The sequence below is a fragment of the Gekko japonicus genome, unplaced genomic scaffold, assembly GCF_001447785.1.
Source record: "Gekko japonicus isolate JY-2015 unplaced genomic scaffold, Gekko_japonicus_V1.1 scaffold3669, whole genome shotgun sequence".
Lineage (NCBI taxonomy): Eukaryota > Metazoa > Chordata > Lepidosauria > Squamata > Gekkonidae > Gekko > Gekko japonicus.
The window spans coordinates 78440-91048 of record NW_015165933.1 but is presented as its reverse complement, the minus strand read 5'-3'; the positions used below and the strand labels follow the sequence as shown (position 1 = coordinate 91048).

At 43.7% G+C, this 12609-nt stretch overlaps 1 protein-coding gene across 1 annotated transcript in view; it reads right to left on the bottom strand.

Moving 5' to 3' along the window:
• Positions 1-12609, bottom strand: part of CPE (carboxypeptidase E) — a 99409-nt gene that overhangs the window by 18261 nt on the left and 68539 nt on the right. The window contains exons 2-4 of the mRNA XM_015411427.1: positions 4110-4306; positions 2551-2718; positions 2-112 (exon numbers count right to left, since the gene is read on the bottom strand). Coding sequence (XP_015266913.1) covers positions 2-112; positions 2551-2718; positions 4110-4306 — 476 coding nt within the window. The remainder of the gene's footprint in view (position 1; positions 113-2550; positions 2719-4109; positions 4307-12609) is intronic.

Sequence of the window (12609 nt, the reverse complement as noted above, 5' to 3'; positions counted from 1 at the left end):
GAGTCTCATCATAGGGGTAGTTTGCCACAACGTCTCCACCATGGAGGTTGGCCGACAGCACAAAGGGGATGTCCATAATCCAGTGAATCACACCTTTAGTTTCTGGCGCAAGCTGCACAAGAAAAAGAGCATTTCAATATATTTGCTAAAAGTGTTCCAAAGCCAACTTATTATTGTGATAATCACTATAAAGTAGATTTTGGCTTTGCTTAGAACAGTATGAGAATGGGCCCTCCTTTCCTTTCACTGATCCTCTGTACAGTGGATCAATGGAGCTCATTCTGGGTTTTTACAATCTGAATGGAAATTGTTTAAGCTGACGCCACAAGCAGTTCTTGTTGGAGAAACAACAGCCTGCTAAGAGTCTAGTTAATGTAAACAGGGCTGAAAGAGTAGTTTAGTCCATTAGTACCCTAAAGGGTGCATTCTCTAGTGTTCAGGATTCATTGAATGTTTTCTCTTGCACTTCAGCCTACATCTTGTTGTTTCTCTCTCTGCTGTTGTGCTAGTAAGTGTTAGTGTATGTACTCTGAAGGCCTTTCTGCTGTATTAGTGGCCTGCAGTTGATTATTGTCTTTTTGCAAAATCCTGTTGCAGTAAAAGTCATTGGAAGCAAACACCAAAGTGTGGATTAGATTATTTCCCAAATTCTGCCAATGGTTGTCACACCACTTGCCACTTGGCTATCCGACTGTTAACAGTTTGAATAACTGAGTGTATTGGATGATCTTTTTTATTTTAGTTTATTATCTTGAGGGGAAGTTGGCCTAGGCATCCGTCCTTCTACCATTAGCTAGTGATGAATAGAAAAAAAGAGGGGGGGAAATAAATAAACAAATAGAAAAAGGGAGAAGGGAGAAAAAGGAATGGAAGTAAAAAGTACCCAGAAGAGAGGAAACAGAGACTTTCCTGCTAAGAGATAGTGTGTGTGTGTGTGTCCGCGCGCACATGTTGTACACACACACACAGTGAGGTTTGACCTTAAGGGTCTTTCTATTTATACAACAAATGTAGATTCAAATACAATAAAAATAATCAACATAAATAAATATAACAGAACCCACCTTCTAAGTGGGTGGCTTAGGTTTACCATTATTATCTACAGTGCATCATCCTTGGTTACAGAGCTTCCAGGTGGCAGTTGATATTCAGGCTACCGCACTGAAACAGCACAATCCATCTGGAGAGAAATCTCTTTGGGAGATTAATGTCAAAGCTCTGGTTTTGGGGGCTGTCAAAATACTGGCAAGCTGACTCTGTGGCTGAAGGGACATGACCCTTTCATATGGAGGGAACTGGTTATTTTGTAGCTCGCTCCAGCTGTGGAACATTTCACGATGTGAAAAGCGGACACATGGGAGCGAACTGCAGGTTCTATTGTGCTTTGACAAATCATGCATGCGTGAAACAATGCAGAGAGACACCGACTGGCAGCCATTACACTCTCAAAGGAATCCGTATGGAACAGGGAATGGTAGGAATCGTTTTAGACACAGTGTTTATTTACCAGTACTTCATAGGCTTCATAACAGATTTAACTTGGTGTTTTCATTGTGGGGTGGAATAGCGTACAATGGGGGGGGGGGGCTTCCTCAGGCGGTGTGACAATTTGCATCTGCAAAAGCGGATTGTGCTGTACTGTGCTGTTGGGAAGGAGCACAGCAACCCTTAGAATAGCCATGAATGGATTGTGAACTGCTGGACAGTGAGCTGAAAAACTGGCTGGCTGATCACGCCTAGCAATCAGGATGCAATCTGAACCAGCTGGTGTTTTTTTAAGTACAGATCTTGCTGCACACTCTTTAAAAGGGATGGCTGAGGGGTGACATGATCAAGGTTTATAAGGTTATGCATGGGATAGAGCAGGTCAAGAAAGAAGTACTTTTCTCCCTTTCTCACAATACAAGAGCTCGTGGGCACTCCATGAAATTGCTGAGCGGTTGGGTTAGAACAGATAAAAGGAAGTACTTCTTCACCCAAAGAGTGATTAACACATGGAATTCACTGCCACAGGAGGTGGCGGCAGCTACAAGCATGGACAGCTTCAAGAGGGAATTAGATAAGCATATGGCGCAGAAGTCCATCAGTGGCTATTAGCCACAAGGTATAGATGGGAACTCTCAGTCTGAGGCAAGTGATGCACTGTATTCTTGGTGCTTGGGGGGGGGGGACAGTGGGAGGCCTTCTAGTGTCCTTGCCCCACTGCTGGACCTTCTGATGGCCCCTGATATTTTTGGCCACTGTGTGACAGAGTGTTGGACTAGATGGGCCATTGGCCTGATCCAACTTCGGCTTCTCTTATGTTCTTATGACAGGGCAATAGGTGGCAAGGAGCTGCCTGCTGCAGGCTGCACAGAACAAAGGTTGGCAACAGGAGGAGGACCTAGGTGATGGGAAAAACCCTTCCCCTTTTGAGCTGATGTCATGGGGACAAGAGAGATCTGGGTAAAAGATGAAGCCGGGGGGGGAGCATGGATACTTAACACCCCAAAACATGACCTGAATGAGGCACAGGCATCAAAATGTTGATGGGAACACAGGTTTTCTTACCTTGGAGTTTTGATCCACAGCTTTCTTCAGGTTTTTCAGCAAGTGATTATTTGGGCCACCCTCTTTCTCATGCACATAGACTATTCGATCCAGATCAGGAAAATTTCTGTTCAGGTCTATTCCCTGTGCATTATTTCGGCCAACAAACCAGTCTTTGAGTTCACCAGGCTGGGGGGGGGGGGGGGGGGGGGAGGTTGCAGAAGGAATTTATCAGCATCCAAACCATCAGGAGAAAACAGCACATGTTATCACTTACCGAGCACAGTAAAGTGTCACGACAGTTGAGAGAAACAATCCGTTTAGCTCAGTACTGTATTATCCAACAGTGGCTTAAATGAAATTTAAAAGCAGGGGATGCTGGAGATATTTTCCAAATGTTTTTAATCCCCAGCGTCTGGGTCCTAGAGGCACACCAGATGTTATGAATGATTAACACATGTATATTCCTCCCTTGATGTCTCATTATTTGATAATTTCCACTTGATGTGTGAACTGTTTCCACCTGAAGTGTTGTTTGGATGATGGCCCATTTCTATTTGCAGTGATGGATCTGTGGGTGACTAATGTTATTACTTGATGCTAGAGTCAACAAATACTGAATGCTTATATGTGAACTGGCTCCTAATTTGAATACTGTGCAATCAGAACTGGTCTACACCAACAAACCTTTAAGCAGAGATTCAAATATTCTCTCTCATATACAAAATCAGATATTCCAGCTGCGTAAAAAGAGTGATTTAACATAAGACAAGCAGACTCATCTACTATTTGCCAATCAAAGGCTTAGCAGCAGTGTTGGCTCCCAGAATGAAAAACACAGGGCAAATAAGAAAAACCCTTTCTTTGAACTACTTCGAGTTTAAATGCAAGATACTTAAGATAAGGTTTCTTCAGGGCCACTCAAGGCCACTAGAGGGTGCTCCTGCATTGAACATTTCTATCTGACTGAAAGGCAATTGTAATTCCTTGGCTGTTCACTCAGTAATAAAATGAAGAAGACTGTTGTGTTTCACTTTAAACGAGTTACTTTAAAGTGACTCCTTAATTCTATGCACAGTATTTCCAGAAAGATGGAAATTTTGCAAAGTGATGTCATACATGTTTAGAATATTGACAATCACTTAGAGCCTTGACACAGAGAGTACTTTGACACAGCGAATACTCCATCTTTCTGTGTTATACCTCTGAGGATGCCAGTCACAGCTGCTGGCGAAATGTCAGGTCCTACAATGCCAAGACCATGGCCATACTGCCCAGAAAATCTATAACTAATCACTTAGAGAATATTAACAAGCATCTAGCAGGCTTCACAGTGACTAATACCCATTTTATATACATGTGCAGTACAGTAGCTACTAAAACACAGTATTGCATGAGCTCCTTTGCATGTGTAAAGCTATGGGTCAGAGAAAATTATCTGTAGGCACATGATTCTGTTACACAGTAAAGCTAAAGGGTGACAGATAGGGGAGAACATCTGAGAACTCCAAGAGGGCCAAACTACTTCATGTTTTTTTAAGAGCTGGGTACAGGTTCTTATATGGTTACTGCCTACATACCTGGGATGCCGCCTTCTCAAAACCATCTGGATTCAAGGATGGCATTATGTGGATGCGCGTACTGTGGATCAAGTTGATGATAGTTTCATTTCCCTTCTGATATTCATTGCACAGGTACTGAGCCAAGAAAATGAGAAGCTCCCTTCCAACAGCTTCATTTCCATGCATGTTCCCGACATATTTGAATTCTGGCTCTCCTAAAACACAATGGGATATGAGATATCAGATGCACAGAGATTCAAGAACAGATCTCCAAATCCAGAATGAGTTTCTCAGACAAGAGAGTTTATCGTACGATCAGATCATACAACATGTAACGGATCATAAAGACCTTGGCTGAAATACAACTGGAGTTCTGCACTCTGGGCTACAGTGTCCTCTGTGCCTTGACCCTTTCATGGGCAAGCCCCGGCTGCTGCCTCTGTTTCCCCCACCAAGCCCAGCCACTCTTGCCCAGCCGCACTGGCTGCACTCACCCTCAGTGTGGAGTCCTCCGCAGGCACAGGCCAGTGAGGGCGAGGCCCGGGAAGCACACAGAAAGGCGCTCCAGCCCTGCCTGTCACTGTGCAGCGGCCTCAACGAGCAGGTGAAGGGGTTGGACGGTGACAGTGGATGCCAGAGCAGTGGGGAAGCGAGACATGCCCAGGGGCAGCTGTGCTTGGATGGAACAGAGCGCCAAAGCAGCCGTGGCCAGGCAGAGAGCATGAGCTATCAGCAGCCCGGAGGCAATGGGGGACAAGCATGGTGGGCAGAAGTGGGTAAAGGGAGGTCGTGCAGGACCCAGAGCTGGAAGGAGCAGCAAAAGGCAGTGCCAGAAGGGAAGGGTTGGCAGCAACCGAGAGCGGCACGCCCGGAACCAGCCAGGGCTCCCTCTGCCTCCTGGGGAAGGGGGCAGGGCACATTCATGAAGGGGCGTCACCCCCCCAGGGCCTGCCCCCACTCCTCAGCATTCACATGGGGAAGGTGGGAAAAGGTGTAGGATGATGAAACCTAAATATTTTAGTCATGTGTAAGAAGAGAGATCTGTATCCACCTATATTTGAGTTGAATGAGAATGGTATAATATGGGAACATGAAAAGTAATAATTAAAACTGTTGTTATAATATTTGTTTAATCTTAGAACAACTGGTCTGTTTATAAAACTAAGAAACAGTTTCTCTTTAATCTATGAATCTATGAATTCTGCTCAGCTTCAGGGGTAACCCAGTTACAGTATTGTAAAAAGTCCTATAATAAATCGGTTAACCTGCAATTCTGCCAGTGTGAACAAATTCAAAAGTCATTAAGAACCAGAGACATACAGTTCACCACACACCTACGCCTGGAAGTCCATTCATGAATGTCCTAATTATGATGAGATGGGTCCATTATGAATTAACAGAAGTCATCACTTAACTGACCACAGCTCAGAATGTATTTGGAAGGTTTGCGCTGGCAAGCAAAATGGCTAAAACAGGAGGTGGGTCCTTGCTTGACAGAAATACACAAGCGTGCACACATGCACAAGGATATGAAGTTGAAAACAAGTTGAAAACAGAAGTCTCAAAAGGTCATGAAATGCAGGGTAAGACATAATTAAAATACCCCACCTTCACTTGGCTCACCGCCCCCTTCTATTGTATGTGAATGACTGACATGGTGTTATTGTCCTTTACTTGGGGAGGTTTTAGGAGGGTGTTGTTCAAGCTTAGTTACTTCTGTATAGAAGAATCTCTATCAACTACACTAAGACAAAGATCTTTGGGGGGAAACTCTGAAAATTCTAGTGGTCTGTTGACATTACCCCTATTGATCAGCGTAGGAACTTCAAATACCTTGGAATTACCTTCTGTGAAACACTCTCCAGGAAGTCCCATTTGGCCATTGTAAAATCCACAGCTCTTTGGACACCAGGGGCCATTTTAAAATTCTACCATGCCAAAGGAAGCTTTTGATTGATCCTGCCTTGAAATTATATCAGAGCAAGGCCATAAACCAACTTCTATATGGAGCAGAAATTTGGGACTGGAATGATATATTAATCAATAACTTGGAGACTGTTCAACATCTTTTTTAAAAAATTCTAGTTCCGCCTAAGGGCACACCAGCTACTCTGATGCAGGCCGAACTTGTCCTTCCTCCAGTAAAGCCTTCGGTACATGTTGCTTTACTCAATTTTTGGTGCAAGTAGATGAAGGCCCAGCCTCCCATCTCTCAAGGCAATGTTTTACCCTTATCCAGAATGATACTACCTGTGTCACTAGATATAACAGTATTCTTAATCAATATTCTTAGTTGACTGCCAGGGGGCTCCCTAGGTTAGCTCCATACTCCCTGAATGGAGCCTTGGTAGATAGGCATATAACACTTGGCTCCAAATACTCTCCTTGGTATAAATTGCTCAAAGTGGATCACAACAAAGTCTGTTACCCATCTAACATCACATTTTACAATCTGAGATCAGCCTTTACAGCATTCACTTTCAAACCATGCAATCTGCCATGTTAACAGAACGTTACTCTTGAAAACAGGTCACTCAGTGTATTTATGTTTGTGATACATTAGAGGCTATGTTCTGCATTGTCCTCTATATTGGGAACCCAGATATAAATTTCTGGTGGCCATTTTAGCCAACATGACTAAAATGCACAGCTGAGGAGAAAATAACATTCCTTCTTGTGGATTTAGACCTATATGTTACACACATGGAAGTGGCCCCTCCGATGGTCGTGGCCCCGCCCCCAGCGTGCTCGGCGTCCTAACGTCACTGCTGGGTGACGCGCACATCAGGGTGGGGTTCCCCCGGGGCCCGATACGCCCGTGGCGGGGAACGGGCCTCTGGGGCGGGGATTTCCCCACCCCCCAGGGGGACTTGGCAGCCCTATTGTCTTATGGCTGGCATCTTATCTTGATTATTGTTTTTATCCTTCCTTTTGGAATCTATATTTTATTTAGAGCAATTTTGCAATGGCCTTTGGCCACATGCAATAAAATTTACTACTATCAAAATATAAACGTAATCAAGAAATGTACCGACCATTTACGGTTACAGGGAACATTTCTAAGTACCTTTGTAGGCATAGTCATACCTTTACCTTTACATAGTCATACATCAGACTCATTTCAAGCAAAAGTGCAGTTAAGTTCCACCCATGATGAAAACTACTAAACTTGTTTTTAGAACATCAAGCTATAGTGGAAATGCTCTCTAAGGTATTTCATATTACCCACTATTTGATCATTTATTAACTAGAGATGCTGGAGACTGAACCAAGGACCTTCTGTATCCAAAGCCCAAGAATACAGAATAACAATAAAATTAAACAACAGGACCTCATAACAAAATAACACAGAGGCTACTGAAAAGCTAACTTTCAACTGAATAAGCATGAGTTACTAATTACATTTACACTTTCAGCTATTATATATATCACAGCTAAAATGTTTTAGTTAAATAAGAAAAATAGTACTAAAATAGGTACTAAACATAATAAGGTATGCGTGAGAAACCCAAAGGAAAGTTTTAAAGAGAACCTGTGCATTAGAATTTGTGGCCAACATATTCTGACAGGCACATAATGGAAAGGAAATAAGAAACTAAAAGAGACTGTGGGGTAGACAGCCCAAGATGAGTAAGTTCTTTTAATTTTGTCTGTAAGTTTATTAATCAAAACCACAAACATTCTGAGAAAAACACCCATGACGTTTCTTCTTGCAGAAATGAAAGTTCTAACACTATCCACACAGGACCTCTGGAATGTCTTCAAAAATTAACTTTATCATTCAAATACCATTCTGGGTGTCTGTCTAGTGGCGATCGCATCAATCGCAGGTACAATTTAATGAATGTTTCAGTTTGATCTAAGCTTCATTTTAGTGCTAAAAACAGTTTCTACCAAAAATTATGGCAGGTGTACAAAATACAGTTATTTTTTTTCCTCCCAGACTTCGAGTGTCCTTCTGGCCTAACCATTGTTAACCCAGAAAGGTCTTTCTAAAATGGCTTCTATAATCCAACACACTTCCCTAAATATGTTTCACTAAATGACTCTGAAGGTGCGTTTTCCAAACTCAGAAATGCAGCTGCCGCTCAAAGTTACTTATGGTGATAAAGAATAAAAAACATGGTAATTCAGCCCAAATTCCCTTGAACAAAACAGTGGAAACTAGAATGTATATTCTTTGCTTATTATTTTTGTGATATTAGATCCATTAGTTGAAACTAAGGACACTGGTGAGGCAAAAGAGCTCACCCATGTGATATTGCGGTCGCACTGTGCGGTATCTCCACTGGACTGCCACCCCTGCAAAGCAGCAACACTTGCCACATAGCTACTTCGTACGGGTAGGAGTGCAAAATCACATGCGTGAACTCTTCCACCTTGCTACTGTCACATTTAAATCAGACCTACAGCTTATTTTTCAATGTGTCAGACACCCCCTCCTGAGGGCTGGAGTCTGGGGTGGCGCACCCTCCAGACTCTTCATTTCTTTAGCACACCCTACACACATCTCAACACAGGGGAGGAGGCGGGGTTACAACATTCTTAGTCCTCTCTCCCTAGCCTTTGGTCCACCCTCTGACTGCTTACATATGGCTAGGCCTGCCCTCCCACTGCCTTACGGTTGTGCCTCATAAAGGCCTGTTCCATCTTGCTACTGTCACATTTAAATCAGACCTACAGCTTATTTTTCAATGTGTCAGACACCCCCTCCTGAGGGCTGGAGTCTGGGGTGGCGCACCCTCCAGTCTCTTCATTTCTTTAGCACACCCTACACACATCTCAACACAGGGGAGGAGGCGGGGTTACAACATTCTTAGTCCTCTCTCCCCAGCCTCTGGTCCACCCTCTGACTGCTTACGTATGGCTAGGCCTGCCCTCCCACTGCCTTGGGGTTGTGCCTCATAAAGGCCCATCGTGTGCGCTCTTTCGGAGCCCCCCCCCCCGAGGTCTGGGGAGGCCCCGCTTGGCACTCCTGGGGGGAGGCCAAGGGCATGAGGCTTGACTGGCCCCCCGTTTCCCTGGCGAGGACGGGGGGTGACCGGTTTGCCCCGAAGCAGGAGCGTCAGCGAGAATGGAAACATGGCTGCCATGTTTCCGCTCAGCAGCGACCAGCCGTGTTTTTAAACCTCCTTCTTTATGGTAATAGTAAGTTCTATTTTTCTACACGATTAAGCCACCCCGAGAGACATTGCACAACTTTATTAAACCGAAAGAAGCTACCAACACCCCCTCTTCTTTTTGACGGATTTTTTCCCCCAATGCAAAAGGAAGCGGCCGACAAACCTATACGGGCAACGAGCGATGAGCGAGAGAAGACTGAGGTGAGGAAAAATTCCTATGGGACCTACTATAAGCTACCAAAACTGTTACTAAAAATCAGAAGAATTGTTAGAATGTGCGCTGCTTAACTATTTGACTGTAAGGCACTCGGAGAGAAGTGACTTTTTGTGAAAATGGAGACGACTTCCGTGTACAAGGTGATACAGGACTCAATAATATGTGAGCTCAGATCAGATAATTTCCAAAAAGTTCTGCAGGCTGAATTAAATAAAACACTTGATCAAATGTGGGACAATATTTTGAAGGAAAATTTGAGACGCTCTCTCAATGAGGAGAGGAATGTGACAGAGCAAATTAAAGAACCACGAGAGAGAAAGGAGCTGCAGCGAAATGAACAGGAGAAAGAGCAACAATGTATCCTAACTAAATCTAAAAAGGGGAAGCTGTCTGAGTTGGACTTATCGGATAGTATGGATGAAAGAGAAAGTTTGGAAATAGGACTGGACAAAAAAACATGCTCGTTACATTTACGGAGTAAGAAAGAAAGGAGAAAGAAGAAGAGGCAAAAAACAAGCAAGGGCTTAGAGAAGCTGAAAAATTTTGACTATAGAAAATTCTGGACTTGTGACATAAAAAGCTGGGATAAAATAAACAAAGTGTACAAAGATCAGCGACACATAACTGAAAATGCAGAAAATCAAAAGAAACTTTATTACCTATTTCTGTTACGCACTGGTATGCCTGATGTTTGATAAACTGTATAATATGCTTTTTTTGCATGTAAGGGCATGCTTGTTATTTTGTAAGTCGGAATTGCATTATGAAATAGACCTAGGAATGAAATAGATAACTTTGATACTATAACGGGCTGTTAGTGGATGTTAGCTTGAAGAAAATAATAGGACTTAAATAACTTAAATAACCTTTAATATGAATGTAATAGCAATACAAGTTTGCCTTTTTTTAGTTAATGTCCCCTTTGTCTCTGAAAAGTAAGATACAATTTAGGTTGGAATCCTAGTCAATAGTGGGCGCAAAAGGGGTCAAAAAGGGAACAGAAATGAAACGTACTGTATGGGACTGAGTTAATATGGGAGTTTCAACAAATTCTGATGTATGGGTGTTTAAACTGAAAATAGAAATAGAAATAAGGACCCCAGCAGGTGGATAAATATATAATATATAATTGAATGCAAAACAAGGGTTATGAAAATATACAGATCAGGAAAGATTTGTGGACCAATCAAATCTCTGGTCAGGAAAATGAAGATCAATTTAAGGCATGTAATTAATTAATGTGGTGTGATATATAAGTATTGACTGGAGGGGGGTTGGTGGGTGGAGGGATTTATGTACATTGTGAGCTTGTGTCTGTTTTGTTTTCATTTTTGTCTTTTGTGTTAAAAAACCCAATAAAAATTTAAAAAATAAAAAAACCTCCTGCTAGACAGAGCTGCTCCCAGGAAGTCCCAATCCCCTGCCTCTCCCTAACTCCAGACCCCTCCTGTAGCTCCTTGCCTTGGCCTTCTCCAGCCCCCTTACCCTGTGATGGCTGTGTCTCCATGGCCCTGGTTATGCGGATGAAGCTTCCTCCCTACTCACCCCTCCCAGGCTGCTCCTGGCAGTTAAGTCTGTCTGGACTAATGCTGCCCACCTTCCCTGCCTGCTTCCATTGCTTTGCTGCTGCTGTAGCCCTTCAACACTGTCCTTCCAGGGCAGATGGGTATGGAGAAAGGTCCTTGTGCCCTGCCAACATTGCTGCAGCCACCTGGCCTTGTCCTGGCACTAATGGTGGGTGTAGGGGGGCTCCTCTAGCCCTGACATTGTCATGGCCTCTGGCCAACCCTGAGAGCAAAGGTTAAGTGGGGGGAGGGCTTTGCCAGCCCCAGACACAATGAATCTGGAAATTAGGTCTATTTGGAATTTTAGCCACGGCCCCTTGAAGCTTCAGGAAAAACACTTTTGTGTAGGAAAAAGCATGAAGACTGTGAAATAGATTTATCCCATCCCAGGATCTTTTGTCTAAAATACCACATGAGTTCATAATATGTGCAGAAAATGCTTTGTATTAAGAGGACCCACTTTTCTTCTTTCTTGGTGTCTATTAAATAAAAAAACTCTTATGTTGATAAACTCAACAAAAACCACAGAATACACAGAAAGCATTAGAGTGCTGGGCTACTTTATAAACAACCCTATGTCTCATTTAGGACAATAAAACCCATGTTTTCTGATGACATTTCCATGCCCTACCATTCATTAAGGAAAATCCAGTGTTTCCCCTGTGTTAATAGGCTATGGTGTTTCTGACAATTTCCATTTACCTGTCACTTTCAAATATTCCTACTTGTAAACAGTTTGTGCAACCAGACAATTTCCCACCTTGAGCAACAGGAAATTCATTAATCTAAATGCATTTGAAATCTGAATTCCATTTTGCCTTACTTTTTTATTTCAATCTGAGAAAAATTATCTTGAGATAACTTAAACAGAAGATCAAAAGCTGTGAAACTGATCAATTCAGCTCATTTAAAAAAAAAAAAACCTGACCAGGGTGAAAGACTGAGTCTTTCCTTTTCAGTCATCTGAGAACCAAAAGTGCAATCTGGCATAAAGGAAATTGCTGTGGTTCATGCAGGTTTCATACACAATGACGCAAGTGTAGGCCTGCTGCTCTATATACAGCTCAGTTTTACAATCTAGAGGGAGAGAATTTCTCCTTTAATCAAGTGTAATCCCCTTTTGTTAGGCTATGGTAGTTTAAACTGGGCTGTGGACCTGACTATGTACATTTGCCAGTGAACACAGTTATCACCCAGGCATCCACCCCATGCATATAGATATTAATTGCAAACCAAGGGTCAGAGCCTTAGCTGGGCCCAAGTGGCTGAAGAACTTCCATAATCTGAAGAGCTACAGATCTACTGACTAGGCTTGCCAAGTCCCCCCGGGGGGAGGGGAAACCCCCGCCCCAGAGGCCCGTTCCCCGCCGCCAGCAGATCGGGCCCCGGGGGGAATCCCGCCCCGACGTGCACGTCACCCGGAAGTGACGCGACCACACCGGGCACGCTGGGGGTGGGGCCATGGTCATCCAAGGGAAAGCTCTATGGTTTTCCCTCAGATGGTCGTGGCCCCGCCTCCAGCGTGCCCGGCATGGTCGCGTCACTTCCGGGTGACGCGCACATCGGGGTGGGGCTCCCCCCGGGGCCCGATCCGCCGGCGGCGGGGAACGGGC